This window comes from Dipodomys ordii, unplaced genomic scaffold, assembly GCF_000151885.1.
Source record: "Dipodomys ordii isolate 6190 unplaced genomic scaffold, Dord_2.0 Scaffold40, whole genome shotgun sequence".
Lineage (NCBI taxonomy): Eukaryota > Metazoa > Chordata > Mammalia > Rodentia > Heteromyidae > Dipodomys > Dipodomys ordii.
The window spans coordinates 6,206,423-6,222,534 of NW_012267256.1; the positions used below are offsets into that span (position 1 = coordinate 6,206,423).

Sequence of the window (16,112 nt, forward strand, 5' to 3'; positions counted from 1 at the left end):
CATCACTTCTGGCTTTTTTCTTTTTGCTTATGTGGTGCTGAGGAATCGAACCAGGGCCTCATGCATGCAAGGCAAGCACTCTACCACTGAGCCACCTTCCAAGCCCCCCTTAGGATATTCTTAAAAACATAATTAGGAAATGAGAATAAAAAGAAAGTTTGGTGAATCAAGATCCCTTTGGACAATTATTTAAGGATAACAAAAATAAAATTAGAAAGAGAGGGATGTTTGGAAGTGAGATACAATCTGAAGCTGGATATGTAAACAGAAATAGAATGATAAGGGCTAAGACAACAGGCAGAACGTGGTAGCAAATTTGTCGCTGAGAGTTTTAGGGGTCCAGGTACCAGGTTTAGTTTCCACAGGCGCTGGTGGTCAAACAAGACCTCTGTTACCTTCACGATGGAATTGCTGTCTCTGATCTTCTCTGTATCTTCTGCCATAGGTTGATGAAACAAAATCTATGGACATTAGGTGCTTTTTGAGAGCAATAAGGTTAGGAGAGGTCAAAGCAAAGTCATAGAGAAGAACCAGTCACCTGTCCATCCTTGGAATGCCCACAGGCATTCAGTCTCATCAACAAGCTATGGGGATGATGTAGCCCTGAAGGGTCTGAGGCTGTGGTCTTCCGTTCAAAGTGGAGTGAAAAGAACTGATGCTAACTTAACACTGGCCAATACCACAGAAACCAGTGCTGTCAAAGGCATCCGATCAACAGGAGAGCTTAAGACACCTATTTCTAATAGCTAGGTTTAAATCAGACCAAGTAATCTGCATATCTAACAAGGTCCAGGCAATTCTGCTGCTGCTGCTCTGTTGACTATACTTTGAGAACTGGAGGCATAATACATTTCTACCTAAGGACTTTTTTATCTTTTATTCTCTCTCTCTCTCTCTCTCTCTCTTTTTCTCTCTCTCTTGCTTGGGTTTTTTTTTTTTGGCTTATCTACTATTTGGCCCATACCACCACTACCAGCTTTTGGTTTGTTAATTGGAGCTCAAAGTGGTATGGATTTTTTTTTTTTTTTGCCTGTGCTGGCTTCAAATTTTGGTTCTCACATCTCAGCCTCCTGAGTTATATGCTTGAGTCTCCTCCTCCTCTTCCTCTTCCTCTTCTTTCTTCTTGAGTCACCTGTCTCAGTCTCCAAAATGCTGGGATCACAGGTGTAGACTACCACCTGTGGCTAATATTTTTATTTCTTTGTTTACCTAATGTGGATACTTGGGCCCTGAGTGGTAGAATATATCTGTATCTCTACCAGTATTGATCTATATATCATCATCTATCGAATCTGTATCTTTATCATCTGTATCTACATAAGTGAACAATAGTATTAGGATAAAATAAGTTCCTGTCCTAGAACTCATATAGAGATAGCCATCATTTCAATGTTCTTTTTCTTTTAATGAAGTTATTATTATTATTATTGTTATTATTTTACTAAATCTAAATACAGCCCCATCCATAGGCCACTTTGCAAAGACCGCAGCCTACTAAGAGAGAAATGTCTTGGCTATTTAATTGGATCAGGACAGCCATATCGCCTGTATATATGCATCACCAAATTCCTATGATATTTACTTGACTACCAAGTCTATGCTGTAACTCTTGGGACACACATAAACCTTCATTATTTTTCACTTTAGCAGGTCTAGAGTATTGTCAGCTAAGAAAATGATTTCTTCATTTATCCGCTTGTGCCCAAGGTAGCAGAAACTATTCTATTAGAACTTCTTTTAGAAGTATTTTTTCAGTGAAGAATTTTTGCATATATCACAAACCAAGTTTATGTATGTATTTATATATATATATATTTCTGTTGCTCATTAAATTTTGGCCTTGGCATATGTTACTTAATGTGACCTGAATATTCTACCTTTTTAGAATTCTGAGATTGTATTATCCCACTTGACAGTTAAGTATTTAATTGCCTTCTATAGACAGTCGATCTCAATTTTTATTAAGGTCAACTGGAAAAAAAAAGAAGACGATTCGTAGGTTTGGCATTCAAGTAGGATATCTGTGTTTTTACATTTCCCATATGATTTTATGGACAGCCAGATTCTACGGAAGCTTGAGAATAATCGCTGTGAAATTTCATAGAATAGTATTTGAGTATAATTTGCATAGAGAACAGTATGTAAAATAGAATTTGTGGGATTCCCTAATTTTGGGTGCAGTTGGTTTTTATGGTGGCCATAACAAGAAGTTTGATTTTCTCACAGGAATTAGTGCAATTAGAATTATGCCTAATTGGTTCATTGAAGCTCACGTTCTTTTTTTTTTTTTGTCGGTTGTGGGGCTTGAACTCTGGGCCTGGGCGCTGTCCCTCAGCTCTTCAGCTCAAGGCGAGCGCTCTACCACTTGAGCTACATGCCACTTCCGGTTTTCTGGTGGTTTATTGGAGATAGGAGTCTCACGGTCTCTCCTGCCCGGGCTGGCTTTGAACCACGATCCTCAGATCTCAGCCTCCTGAGTAGCTAGGATTACAGGCGTGAGCCACCAGCGCCCGGTGAAGCTCACGTTCTTGAGTGAAGGTCTTGTTACAGAAATCATGGACAGTAACCTCAGCATCAGAGGTGATTGTTAGAAACAAAGTGTCTCAGGACCCTCCCTAGACGAATGGAATGAGAATCTGAATTTTCACAAGGTCTTCTGGGTGATTGGACATGAAGTTTGGGAAGCAAATATTTTAACATATGGTATTTACTTTAGCCTTAGTAACAACATTGAAGGCAAATGTTCTCAATCACAGTCCATAAATAGGAAAACTGAAGGTTTTCATTTTGAGGGTTTAATTTTTTTTTTGAGCTCCAAGTATACTAGATCCCGTCTGATAGATAGCTGGCAAACATCTTCTCCTATTCAGTAAGCTTTCTTTTTAGCTTGTTTAGTTTGTTTGCGTTTGATGCAATCCTACTTATCAGGCCTGTCTTTGCTTTGTTATGTTTCTGGATTTTAATTATGGCGAGTTCAAATAGTACATTGTTAAAAAAGGAAAAGGAAATCAAAGCCCCAAGAAATGGGCACTTTCAAGGTCTGTGTGTATGTGTGTGTGTGGGCGTAGTGCCAAGGGAAGTGGTATAGACAATGCATGGGGATGTGGTGGTGGGGGGAGAATACAGTCAAGAATTCATTGTCTATACCACAAAATTAAGCACTTCCAGGGCAGGGCTGGGTGGAAGGGGGCTGAGCTTGTGGAAGGTGACAATTGAGATCGCTGAGTGACAAGTATCAAGATGCATTGTATTTATGTACTGCTTTGTTAAATGACACTTTCCTTGTATAACTTCTTAAAGGTAGTAATAAGAAAATAAAATTAGAAAAAAAAAGAAAACTGAGACTTTATGAAGAAGAAGTCAATGGAAGGATATAAACTTACATCAAAGGAGAAGATACGGAGCTGGGTGTGGTGGTTCGCTCCTGTCAACCCAGCGCTTTGGGCGTGAAAGCAGGGGGCTTGTGTAGTTTGAGCTATATATGAAGTTATTTGAAAACAAAACAAGTAAAAAAGCATAAGGAACAGAGGAAAAGGAGGAGAGACACAGAGAGAAATTGAGAGAGACTTGTATGACGTGACTTCTAATATTGTTTGGAATATCTATTACACTTAACTTCCCATAACCTTCGGTCTGTTGGTTGATAGTTGGGGGATTATACTGTATTTCTAGATAGCTGCTTTCGTGGCTTTGGGTAGTTGAGAAGTAAGAAATAATGATGAGAGGTACTTTAGTAAATCTAAGTATAGATATCACTTAATTAACATTCTCTTGCATGTGGAATCAAGCCACCACCTGCTTTGCTGTGTTGGGAAAAACCTGGAAAGTAGCTAGTTATGTGTGTATTATGGCTATTTTTTAAATGTAGTTATCTGAGTCTTCAAGGCTCTAAGCATGCGGTAGGGGTAGATGTGAAAGAATCTACCTCCAACCTCTCCTTTCTTCTCCTCTGCTCAGGGAATGATGCAGCCCCTGCTTGATAGATGCCCTTTGTAGGAATTGTGTTTCTTTTGTCATAACTTTCAAAGGGGAGAGAGACAGAGAGAGAGAGAGAGAGAGAGAGAGAGAGAGGGAGAGAGGGAGGGGGGAGAGAGAGAGGGGGGGGGGGTTTGTGTACAGCTTCTTTGGGAGATTCAAAGTTATATTTCTTTTCTTTTTTTTTTTTTTTTTGGGCCCAGTCATGTTTAGAGCTTTGGGTCTTTTTAAAAATCAAGGCTAGCGCTCTACCACTTGAGCCACAGCGCCACTTCTGGCTTTTTTCTTTTTGGTTATGTGGTGCTAAGGAATTGAACCCAGGACCTCTGGCATGCAAGGCATGCGCTCTACCACTGAGCCACCTTCCCAGCCCCCTCAAAGTTATATTTCTAAGTTGAGGTTTTCATACTTTCTGGGAAGGAAGAAATGGAAAGCACACTAGAACAATATTCCAATAGATTATGCTGGAAAGACTTGGAAAAGGAATGTTTCACTGTGAATGACTGTATTAACACCTTGGATTTTCACTTCATCTGGATGGTAGAGTTTCTCTAGTCTAAATACCGAGTGGTGCTGCTTCCCCCCCCCCCCCACTATCTTTGGTTTAAACTTATTGAAGTGGTGCCTCACCAGATGGACCTGGAGTGGCATAGTTAGCAAGGGGCCTGGGTAAAAGCTACCAGGGCTGGATTTTGGACATCGACTGAGTGACCAGGAAAGTTAATCCTAAGTGTCTTTCCACTCTGTCTTCCCAAGAGATTTCCTCCACCTCCTGGCCATAGACCAGAGAGGCAATTCGAGATCAGACTGAAATCAACCCTCACTCCAAGGTTGGCACATCTTCAGAGCAGCTACTGTTTCTCTGCCAAAAGGAAGTGGAAATTGAGATAAATGTTTCAATACTTGGATGGAAAAAAAAAAGTCCAGTTTTACACCATGTCCCTTTTGAAAAACCGCATTCCTCAGAAGCAAAGTTTATTGTTTCCTTTTGTGATACTTTGCTTCTTTAAAAATTTTTTTTCTTCTTCTTCTTCTTAAGACGTGGTATTTAAGAGCGGTAATTGAGATCAGATTTTAAAATGTGCTGTTTCCACTCTGCATGTCATTAAAATAAAATATTAGCTTTCATGAAGTTTCTTTGGAAGTGTTTCTGGTGGGCTGTGTTCTGTGGTAGGCAGAGTGTCAAAAATCTAAAGAAAAATGGTTGTACCCAACAAGACAGTAGAGGAACAAGTGCATGAAGAGTCAAGAATCTCAGAATCTGCCAGGATCTATTGTAATGATGGAATGTTCAAAATGTGTCTTACTGTTACCAATTCTATTCCTAGCTGTGGTACCTACAGGGAGTATAAATGGATGATTCAAACAAACACGTGGTCAAGTACCAGTCTTGATGTAGAATCTACTTATTGCAGTTTGTAGGGTACATGGTGGCTTTTGAAAAAGCCCCCAAATATTGGCTGTAGGATTTAGTCAGGTAAATTTTTTCAAATTGAGGGCTTTAATTTTTTAAATTATATTTTCACTATCTTTAAGTAGCTGTCCAGTGGGGTTGCGATTCAACCTGTGGATTTATGAGAACAAGGAATCTTGATCAGTATCACCCTTTCTATCTTTCTCCTTCAGCTCTCCCAACCCAATCCATTGTTATTTTAAGAACAGTTAAGCTGGGCACTAGTGGCTCATGCCAGTAATCTTAACTACTCCTGAGGCTAAGATCTGAGGATAATGGTTTGAAGCCAGCCTGGGCAGAAAAGTCTATGGGGCTCCTATCCCCACTAAACTACTCAGAAAAAGCTGGAAGTGGCACTGTGGCTCAAGTGGTAGAGTGCTCACTGTGAGCACAAAAAGGCTTAGCATCAAGACCTTGAGTTCAAGTTCTAGGACCAGAAAACAAAAAGTTATTTGGGTTGCAGTAATGTTCACATGTCTTTTTTTCTAAAGTTTATTAAAGAAGGTGTCTTCGAATATCAACTTTATACCTTACCTTTTGGGGTATCAGCATGGAACATTTGGTAATGAATGTCATTCTCTCACCCCATATGCATTAAAAAGAATTTCACTGTATTTTATATTTTGATGTAGTACATAGAAAACTCACTCTTCTATCAGATTCACGTTGAAATGAGTTTCACAGTAGGTCTTGGAGCTGGGCACAAAGATGTCAGTGCATTTAAAATTTAAATTTGCAAACCTAACATTGTCCTTCCCCAAATGTTCTATTCCTGGCTGGCTCCTTCAAGTTACTGGGTTACTATGGGATACTGCTCACTGTCTCCGAGAATCCTGTTGAGCCCCTTTTCCTCTGCTGTGATCTCATTGATATTCTGATATTTCCTCCAGATCAAGAGGAATGGTGTTTGGGCCGGCCAATTTAGGAGAAGATGCAATTAGAAACTTCATTGCAAAACATCGTTGTAACTCCTGCTGCCGGAAACTCAAACTACCGGGTATGCTGCAAACAATTCTATTTTCCACCCAGTCAATCTCTCCCAGAACAACCTCCATCGTGACCGGGAATCGAGGAGCAAATCTTAATCACATTAAAAAAAAAATCTCATTCGCAGCCATTCACAGAGCCTGACTTTCTGACTGCAAACTTTTTCGAGACTTGGAAAGGATTAAAAGGACGAGGATTTACTGTAGGTTCTGCTACAATGTGATAAAAACAACATGAGAGATTTGTCCCAGTCACTGGGGGGGGGGGGGATAGAGGGGGAGGAGGGGAGTTGCACTGGTTTAAATGGGAAGAACTCTGACCAAGGCCTTTCTCCTCCCCCCCCTCCTCTCTGAGTGCCCTCAGCCCTTCTGTTCTGTTTTGCTTATTGGACACATGGGAGGCAGCTTTACATTATAAAAAGCAACCACTCTAGTTACTTTGCTGTCTGTCCTGGGAAATCAAACCCCACATCTTGCCCATGCTAGACAAATATTTTACCCCTAAACCCCAAGCTGAGCCCCCAAATCTTCCATTAAAAAAAATATATATATATAAATGCCATGTAGTAATGTGGCATACTTTCTCTGAAACCAATATAGTCATCAGAAAAAAAATACCCTTGGGGAATGTCTGCCCCCAGCCTTGAAATCCCAATGCCAGCTGCTCCTCCCTTTCTTCTCAGAGGGGTGCTGATGCCTGCCCCAGCTGGTTCCGTCTGCTTTCCTAGGCCACAGCACAATGGTTCTTCTATTGGAATGTCACAGGTTTCAAGCTGAGGAGTGGTTTCTGCTTTATCAAAAATGATTACAGCCTGGAGTCAGGCACCTAGGTGCATGCCTGTAATCCCGGGTCTTTTGTTGAGAAGAGCACCATCCATTATAATCTGGAATGGAGCCGGGGTAGATTTGCAGTCACCAAGGATAATTTCTAATCCTGTTTGAGTTAGGAGGAAAGAAGGCTTCTGTGGGCATCAGTCCGGTTCGGAGCAGTCCCTGCTTGTCAGCCAGAGGTGGTAGTGGCAGAGGTGGTCCAGATGTTGGATGAGGAGATCAAAATAGAGAAGAGAGAGGGCCGTCACACTTGTGTCTGCCCGGGCACTTGATCTCACAAATCATTCACCATTTACCAGAGACCCAAGGACAGCATTTTGGTATCAGGAGGACCGCAGCCAGGGAGGCTGGGGGCTGGGCAGCTCTCTAGGTAAGGTTCTGACAGGAAGCAGGAACTGAGGAGGGTCTGAGTCATCCACCGTTCTGAGCAGGAGTTTCACCAGTGAACTCCTCACACACGGGTCCCTGCCGGTCTGGTTACACAGGGCAGCCTCCATTCTGAGACCCAGGAAGGACTCCATCTGTCTGGTCAGCCAGGAGGCAAGGAATCTTGAGCCAGAGCTCACTGCTTCTAATCCTGGAGCCCCATTTAGTCTTCTGGGTTGATGGATAATTTGGTTGTCCCTTTATCTTTCGATCAAATGGGTGTCACCTTTCCAAGTGTTAGTTTTGAACAAAATGGTATGTAGAAATACCCTGATTTACTTACCTATTTTGGGCAATGTAAAGAAAGGATTTCCTTTGAAAGACAGGATTAGGTATGGATGATCTGGATTTCCTTGTTTTCCTGTGAGAGTTTGGGATTGGGAGGCAGGGAGGTTGGACTCAGATCCCAATGTAGCCTCTCACTGGCCCATGACCTTGGCCTTCAGTGGCCTCCCGTGCAAAGAGCCCTTGTTTCGTTACGTCGGTGTGAAGGTTTAATTAAGTAATATATGTATGTGTTTGATAAATGTTGGTTAATACTAAAATAAGTTTTATGTTCACAGATTCTCCATTTAACATTAAAAAATTAACACAAAGGTTCCTCTCGCCCCCATTTGGTGCTTGAGATTGAACCCAGGGTCTCATGTCTACTGACTGCATGCTCTACCACTAAGCGGCTCCCCTGCCCTGGTAGAAATACGGGGCAAATTTAGCCAGAAGAGCACAGAAATGTCTATAAGTATTTATTAGCCATTCCTGCCACAATTTTTTGTTTTTTTGACTATTTTTTTATTGTGAAAGTACTGTACAGAGGGGTTACAATTACATGGGAAAGATAATGGGTACATTTCTTTTCAAATATTGTAGACTCCTCCTTTGTTTCCCCTTCCCATCCCTTCCCATCCTCCCCCGCCCCCTACCCCAATCCTTCCCCCTCTGCCCCCCCCCCACACCAAAGTTGTAAAGTTCGTTTTCAACATAACGACTTATACATCTCATTGTCTGCAACAATTTTTTTTTGGAAGGTGTTAGGGCTTGAGTTTAGAGCTTTGGGTCTTTTTAAAAATCAAGGCTGGCACTCTACCACTTGACCTACATCTCTACTTCTGGCTTCTTGCTAGTTAACTGGATATGAGAGTCTCTGGGAGTTTTCTGTTCAGGTTGGCTTCAAACTACTATTCTCAGATCTCAGCTACCTGAGTAGTTATGATTTCAGGCTTGAGCCATCAGTGCCTGGCCTTAAGAATTAATCCTCCCTCCCTCCCTCCCTCCCTCCCTCCCTACTTTCCTCCATCCCTCCCCTTTTCTATCTCTATTTTCTTCATATTGGGGGTTTGATCTCAGGGTCTTCTTGGTGCCTACACTATTGCCTGATTATTGCCCTTGGTAGTATTTTCTTTTACTACAGGAAAAGGAAGCCTTAGGAAATATACACTCTGACCCTGGAATGAGGCTTTACACACTGATCCTGGAATGAGGCTTTTGTAGGTGGTAGACAGATTTAGATGCAGCTTTTGTTGTGGAAAACTGACTCCTGGGATCTGGAATCTACCATTGGACCCCTCTCCATGACCTTGCCCGTGACTGGCATTTCTCATTTGCTTCATTTAACTCTGGCCCAGGTTATGGCTTACGGGGCACTGCACATTGAATCAAACAACCAACCATTTCCTCTCCTGTGGGAGTCCCCTACTCAAACATCATGGGCAATTCTGGTTGCACCTGGGTCCTGGGGTGTTAGGCTTGGGTTCCATATACCATGGCCTGGAGCGGTAGAGCTTCCGGGATATCTGGCCACCCCTAGCGGCTAATCCGTGCACGCAGTGCATTCTGACATAGATTCCCTAAAGCTTGTCTTTCTTGCAGACCTCAAAAGAAATGATTATTCCCCTGGAAGAATAAATTCCCACTTTGGACTTGAGAAGAAAATCGAACCAGCGGAGGGAGCTCCGGAAAGAGAATGGAAGAGGAATTCCCTAGAAGAACACACACGACTGTAAAATCAGGATGGAAGGAAGCATCCCGATCATTCCATCCCGGGTGGACACACCAACATTATAAAGTAATGCCGATTCCACCAGGACGAGACCTTACACCACGGCCCAGGGCTTCCCGGGGACATGCGCTCTGAGCCTCCCGTCTGCCCTCGTCAAGAAGTCTCATTGGAAGATGGCCAACAGGTCTTTCTAGATAGTGCTCTCTGTGCAGGTCATTTTGCATGTGTTCTCGATCCTCCAGTTCCACATGAAGAAAGTTGGATGAGTCAGCTGGGAATTCTGTTCCTTTATACCTCATTGCTTTAGCTGGTCACTTGGAACCATTAGAACAGAGTTTTGTGCACTAAAGAACCAGGGGGTTGAATTAATTTATTTTCTCACTGTGTGTGCAGACTCTGCCCCCCACGGCTACATCTCCTCATCTACAGATTGTACTTATGTATCTATATGTACATTAAAAAGTTATTTGACTTCCTCTTTCCTATTACCCAGGAGCATAAGGCTTTCAATAGCACCAACAGAGGAAGGTGATGAATGAATGTATGTTTGCACATCCCTATATGACCAGTACAAAATTAAACCATGCTAAAATCTTACATTGGTGTGTGCCAGAGAATCATATGAAGCCTGGGCATTCCAGGGTTCTCTAAGGAGGAAATAATAAAAAAGCAAGTGGGAGGAACTTGCAGTAAATTCTTTTGCCTCTTTTTTCCCCTTCTCCATCAGAGAGCAAGTTATTAGGCACCAGTGGTTCGTGTCTATAAGACTGACTACTCAAGAAGCTGGTATCTGAGGATCGAGGTTCATAAACTATTCTGGGCATAAAAATATGTGAGACCCTTGATCTCCCATTAACCAGCAAAAATGCTAAAAGTAGAACTGTGGTTCAAGTGGTAGAGTACTGGCCTTGAGCCAAAAAGCTAAGGGACAGCGCCTTGTACGTGTGTGTGTGTGTGTGTGTGTGCATGTGTGCACACCAGTACTGGGATTTGAACTCAAAGCCTATGCATTGTCCTAGTATTAGTGCATGCGTGCACACACATGCACACACATGCGCGTCCACACACACACACAAAGAAAACTAGGAGCAAGGATACATAAAACTTAAGAAAAGCATGTTTCCCTTAAGATTAAGGATATTATTAGTTAGAAGGGAATTTAGTTATCCTCTATAATTCCACTCTTCTTCTAAGAATTGCTCTGTTGGGTCTTATGGAGAAGGGTGTTGTTTGAGGCAGAAACGATGGTTGTGTAAGTATGCATCTCTTTCCAGAGTGAAGTGCCAATAGACTAATCCACCCTGAGAACCTGTTAGCAGTTTGGGAAGCTTAAAGTGGGAGATCACCGTTTACTCTGTATAGAATGTTGGTGGTATCTCTTACATGTTGGATGGAGTTGTCCTTTCTTCGAGCAAACATGAGCTTTCTACACAAGCAGAGATGGGGGCTGGGTAATCTCTTCCTTTGCATCTTTTGCATTCTTATGTCTCCATCTGTCAACAGCAAACCTCTCGGATTTGAATGTTTTCAGCTTATTTTTATTGTTATATATTAGGTAGCTTGCTTGTAAATCTGTTGTTAAAATCTCTACTCCTGCATTTTCTCAGGCAATTCTTTTGGGAAAATGTTGCACGAGCAGGAGGAAGCCAAGGATTCTGGATGCAAACAATTGTGTCTGGTTCTGGAAAGAGTTTGCTCATCCAAGGGCAAACCAGAGGTTTTAATTGATGCGCTAAATATTTGGAACCTGGATTGGAACTTCAAATGCACTTTAACTTCCAATTTCTGTGCTGTGCCTTTTGTAACTTGAAGGAAAATCTACAGCATCACATTTGTTTATTTACTTATAGTAGGTGCTGATACTAGGGCTTGAACTCAGGGCCTGGGTACTGTCCCTTATCCTTTTCGTTCAAGGCTGACATTCAGGCATTTTGGTGGTTAATTGAAGAAGAATCTCATGGACTTTTATGCCCCAGACTAGCTTCAAACTGTTGATTCTCAGATTTCAGCCTCCTGAGCAGCTAGGATTATAGGCATGAGCCATTGGTTCTCAGCTCAGAATCACACTTTTAAATCATAAATGGGCCAAAAGTCACTGAGATTGTTTGCCTATAATGTGACAATGTCAAATTTGAGTGATTTGTGATCACAAAAGGATGCAGTGTTTTTTTTCAACTGGTATTTAAGTGCTATTTGTATTCTGCATTAATGATGAAGCTGCAGCACCGAACACAGCAACATTGCCCATAAAAAGCTTGTTTCTTGTTTATGTATTGAATGTTTTGCTCATTTGTTTGTCCTAAGTTTCAATCTCTAGTAAATGGTAAAAGTAATTTGACCACTGGGAAAATGTCAAATCATGAAATGTGTCCCATATCCTACCTGCCAGAAGAATGGGTTCAGATTGGGATAAAAGAAGAGAACAAGTCTTTCCATCTCCGTACAAATGGTACAATAGCAGTCTTTCTGATGGATGAGTATAATTCCATTACATATATGAATCTTGATCCATTCATCCACTGAGGGAATTCTAGGTTGATTCCATATCTTGGCTATGGTAAACAATACTGCAATAAACATGGTTGTGCTGGTGGCTTTAGTGTGGACTGGTTTGTGGTTCATTGGATGGATGCCCAGGAGTGGAATTGCTGGGTCATAGGAAAGCTTTATGTTTGGTCTTTTAGGGAACATTCATACTGCTTTCCAGAGTGGCTGAACAAGTTTACCTTCCCACCAACAGTGTAAAAAGGGGTTCCCTTTTGACCACATCCCCTGACAGCATTTGTTATTGTTAGTTTTCTGATAATGGAGAAGTAAGCCAGAGCCAAAGAAACATGAGCTGTGTGGTTTCCCTCATTTGTGGTAACTAGAATGAGCCTATAAATCTACAAGCAAACATGCTGAATGGCTAAAATAAATAAATAACCCTGGCACATGATAAATAGTCATTAACATACACAGGCTAAGGAGGCTATGCAGAGGAATGCTGGACAAAGGTTCAATAGCTATGTGCAGATGATCATATAAATAATGTTCTATGAGATGAACTCCAGGAAAAGGAAACATGAGACACTCTTTAGGTGCCATTGTTGCTGCTTTTGTTTTCTTTTCCTGTTGTCTTGTTTGTTTGGAACAAGGATGAACAAGTACAATAGTGACACTCACTAGACACTGTGGAAAATGAACTGGATAGCTTATGTTTGGGAATAGGAGAGAAAACCTGGGAGAGGGGGATGGAAGGGTAGAGATAGTTAAAAAAGAATGGTACTCATTACTCATTACCTGATTTATGTGACTGTAACCCCTCTAGATATCAACTCTAAAAGAACAATTAAAAATAAAAAAGAAGCAGAATAGCCAGGCACTGATGGCCTGTAATCCTAGCTACTCAGGAGGCTGAGATCTGAGGATGACAGTTTGAAGCCAACCAGGGCAGGAGAGTCCACTTTCATCTCTGATTAAACATCAAGAATGCTGAAAGTTGGGCTGGGAAGGTGGCTCAGTGGTAGAGTGCTTGCCTTGCATGCCTGAGGCCCTGGGTTCCATTCCTCAGCACCACATAAGCAAAAAGAAAAAAGCCGGAAGTGGCGCTGTGGCTCAAGTGGTAGAGCGCTAGCTTTGAGCTGAAGAGCTGAGGGACAGCGCCCAGGCCCTGAGTTCAAGCCCCAGGACCAGCACAAGAAAAAAAAAAAGAAGCAGAACAAATAAGAGGACATAGCTTGAGCTGTTTTTGGAGCTCCCACGTTAGAATAAATCTCATAATTCTTTTCGGAGCACACACCTGTGTCATAGGTAGGATCTAAGTCTGAACACCGGACCACTGGAAAAGTACCTGGGATCAGGAAGTTCTCTCTGAAGCATCGGTATATCCTGAGATTTTCTTTCTCAAGCTGGAAATGCAGCTCTGTTCACCTTCAATTGAAATCTTTAAGTTTCTTGCAGGCCCAGAGAAATGAAATCTAATACAGTTTTGGGTGTTGTTCTTTTTCTTTTCCTTCTTTTTTTTTCTTTTTCTGTTTTGGCTCTGGGTTTGCAAAACAAGGACTCAGGATTAAGATTTTCCAACAACGATTTTAGCCAATGCTTTAAAGATCTGTGTGTGTGTGTGTGTGTGTGTGTGTGTGTGTGTGTGTGTGAAACTTATTTTAGAAACATCAAAGGCTATGGCTGTAGAAGTGACAGGGACATCCGTGTGTTTTGTTGTGACAAAGCATGTCACTTTCAACCGTATATATTTTTAAAAGAAATAATAAAACCTTCAAATGACAGGGGCTTTCATTCACTAGGGAATGAAAATTAAAAATTTACATTTTTAATCTAGAAAGAAATGATTACTGATTCCTTAAGACCCAACACAATTCGTTTGATCTCTCTCTCTTTCTCTCTATCTCTCTCTGTGTTAATTTTCTAGGAAATAGCTTTTAACCACCTACACCTTGTGTTTTGAATTGTCAACCAGTTTTTGTTCTTATCACCACTGGTTATAATGGCAGAGTGCAATCCACATCTGGGAACTATTGAAATGAGATGATGATAAGTTCCCAGAAACTGCCTACCAATAATCGCCACCTTATTACCCTTTGCAAAGAAGATTGAGAGGAAAGTCATTTGAAAGATGGCTCATTACCATGCCTTGGTACGATTTCTTTACCCACATTTCCCCAAAGCTTGAGAATGGGAGGATTATTCTCTGAGGTTGGAATTTGAAGGCTGTGTGTTTGTCTCTTTGAAGTCTTGGTATTAATTTTCTCCTGTCATTTCTTGGGCAATTTTCTAAGAAACTAGTTGGAGTTCATTTGTTGTAAGTTAAAGTTAAATGACAGAAAAGTGTTTTTTTTTTTAATTCCAAAGAGGTTAGCTTCTGAAGGAAGATGAAACTTAAATAACATTTCAAATCTCCAATCACATGGGTAGGGATAGAGGGTAGGAGGGATTCTGGGAAGCACACTTTTTTTTGTTATTTAAGAAAAATTTAGTACTGTTGTCATTTGACGACTTTCCTGTCTAGTTCATGATGTACAGACTAAATATTAGATTTTTTTAAAAAATGAAACAACCTCATAGGAATAATTAGGTACGTTGCTTATTTTTTGAAAGAGCAATATGTTTAGTCCTCAAGATCTCTATCACTTCCAGACTTTTAATACCTCTGAAACATTTATTCAAAAGGTGTGTGTGTGTGTGTGTGTGTGTGTGAGAACATGGGGTCCAGCTCAATAAATAATATGATATGATGTAATCATTGTGTAATGTTTAAAGAGCAAACTCAGTGGACCGGCATCCTTATAAACACAAAAGTGAATCTGAACAGGGAACTGATGGTAACTCACACTTGCAATCTTAGCTTTGCAGATTTAGCTGAGATCTAGAAGATAGAGGTTCAAAAGCCACGATAGCAGAAAAGTGCATTCAACTTGATCTCCAAAATAATAATACTCATGGATGGTGACATGGCTCAAGTGGTAGAGCACCAGACTAGCCAGCTAGAGGCCCTGAGTTCAAATCCCATTATTGACCCAAAACTCAACAATCCCAAAAAGTGATTCTGCCATGTCTCCTTTCCCCAAGGGAAAATACTCATTGCTTCCCCTGCCCCCTCCCTTTTTCTCCCTTCAGTTCTGGGGCTTAAACTCAGGGCCTGGACACTACCGCTGAGCTTCTTTTGCTCAAGGCTAGCACTCTACCACTTAAGCCACAGCGCCACTTCTGGCTATTTCTATTTATGTGGTACTAAGGAATGGAGTTCAGGGTAAATGCTAGGCAAGCACTGTACCACTCAGCCACATTTTCCTTCCTTCCTTCCTTCCTTCCTTCCTTCCTTCCTTTCTTCTCTTTCTTTCATTCATTTTCTTTCTCTCTCTTTATTTCTTCCTTCCTTCCTTTTCATCTTTTTCTCTCTTTCTCTTTCTCTCTTTCCTTTCTCCCTCTTCTTCCCTCTCTTCATATTCACTTTTCCTTCCTACTAGGCAATTAAATGTTCATTCATCCCCACAATAACACTTACTATATGATAGCATCTAGTGGCATGCTAGTGTATCAATTTAGAGTTAAAAAAAGTAGAACCTATGCAAGCTACAACATTTTTATCAGCTTGGCCCCTGGCAGTGTGTGCTGGGAGGCTTGGCTTACAATCCGAAGGTTGCTTGAAAGCACATGGACTAGGAACAAAGAGAGGTAGATAAATCTAATTTTTAATGGAACGGAGTTAAGACATACTGTCTCGGCTCATTTCTCCCGAGGAAGCGCCCTGCCAGGGTGAGTGGGTTCTGAAAGTCTGACGTCCTTCAGCCTCCTTCCGAAGGGGGTGGCAGACTTCAAACACCTCTTGGGTGAATGGTGGGAAGTGTGGGTGATGATCAGAGTATTCTTTCCTCCTCTCCCATTGTTTCTTCTCAGGGTCTTTCCCTTCTTCCCTCTTTCTTTATCTCCCCCCGCCCTCCATCTC

The 16,112-nt window shown here is 41.5% G+C and overlaps 1 protein-coding gene across 1 annotated transcript in view; it reads left to right on the top strand.

The window, feature by feature from the left end:
- Nucleotides 1-10,446, top strand: part of Trpm6 (transient receptor potential cation channel, subfamily M, member 6) — a 106,295-nt gene extending 95,849 nt beyond the window's left edge. Inside the window, exons 33-34 of the mRNA XM_013018395.1 lie at nt 6,319-6,425; nt 9,538-10,446. Coding sequence (XP_012873849.1) covers nt 6,319-6,425; nt 9,538-9,671 — 241 coding nt within the window. The 3' untranslated portion in view covers nt 9,672-10,446. The remainder of the gene's footprint in view (nt 1-6,318; nt 6,426-9,537) is intronic.
- Nucleotides 10,447-16,112: the final 5,666 nt, after the last annotated feature.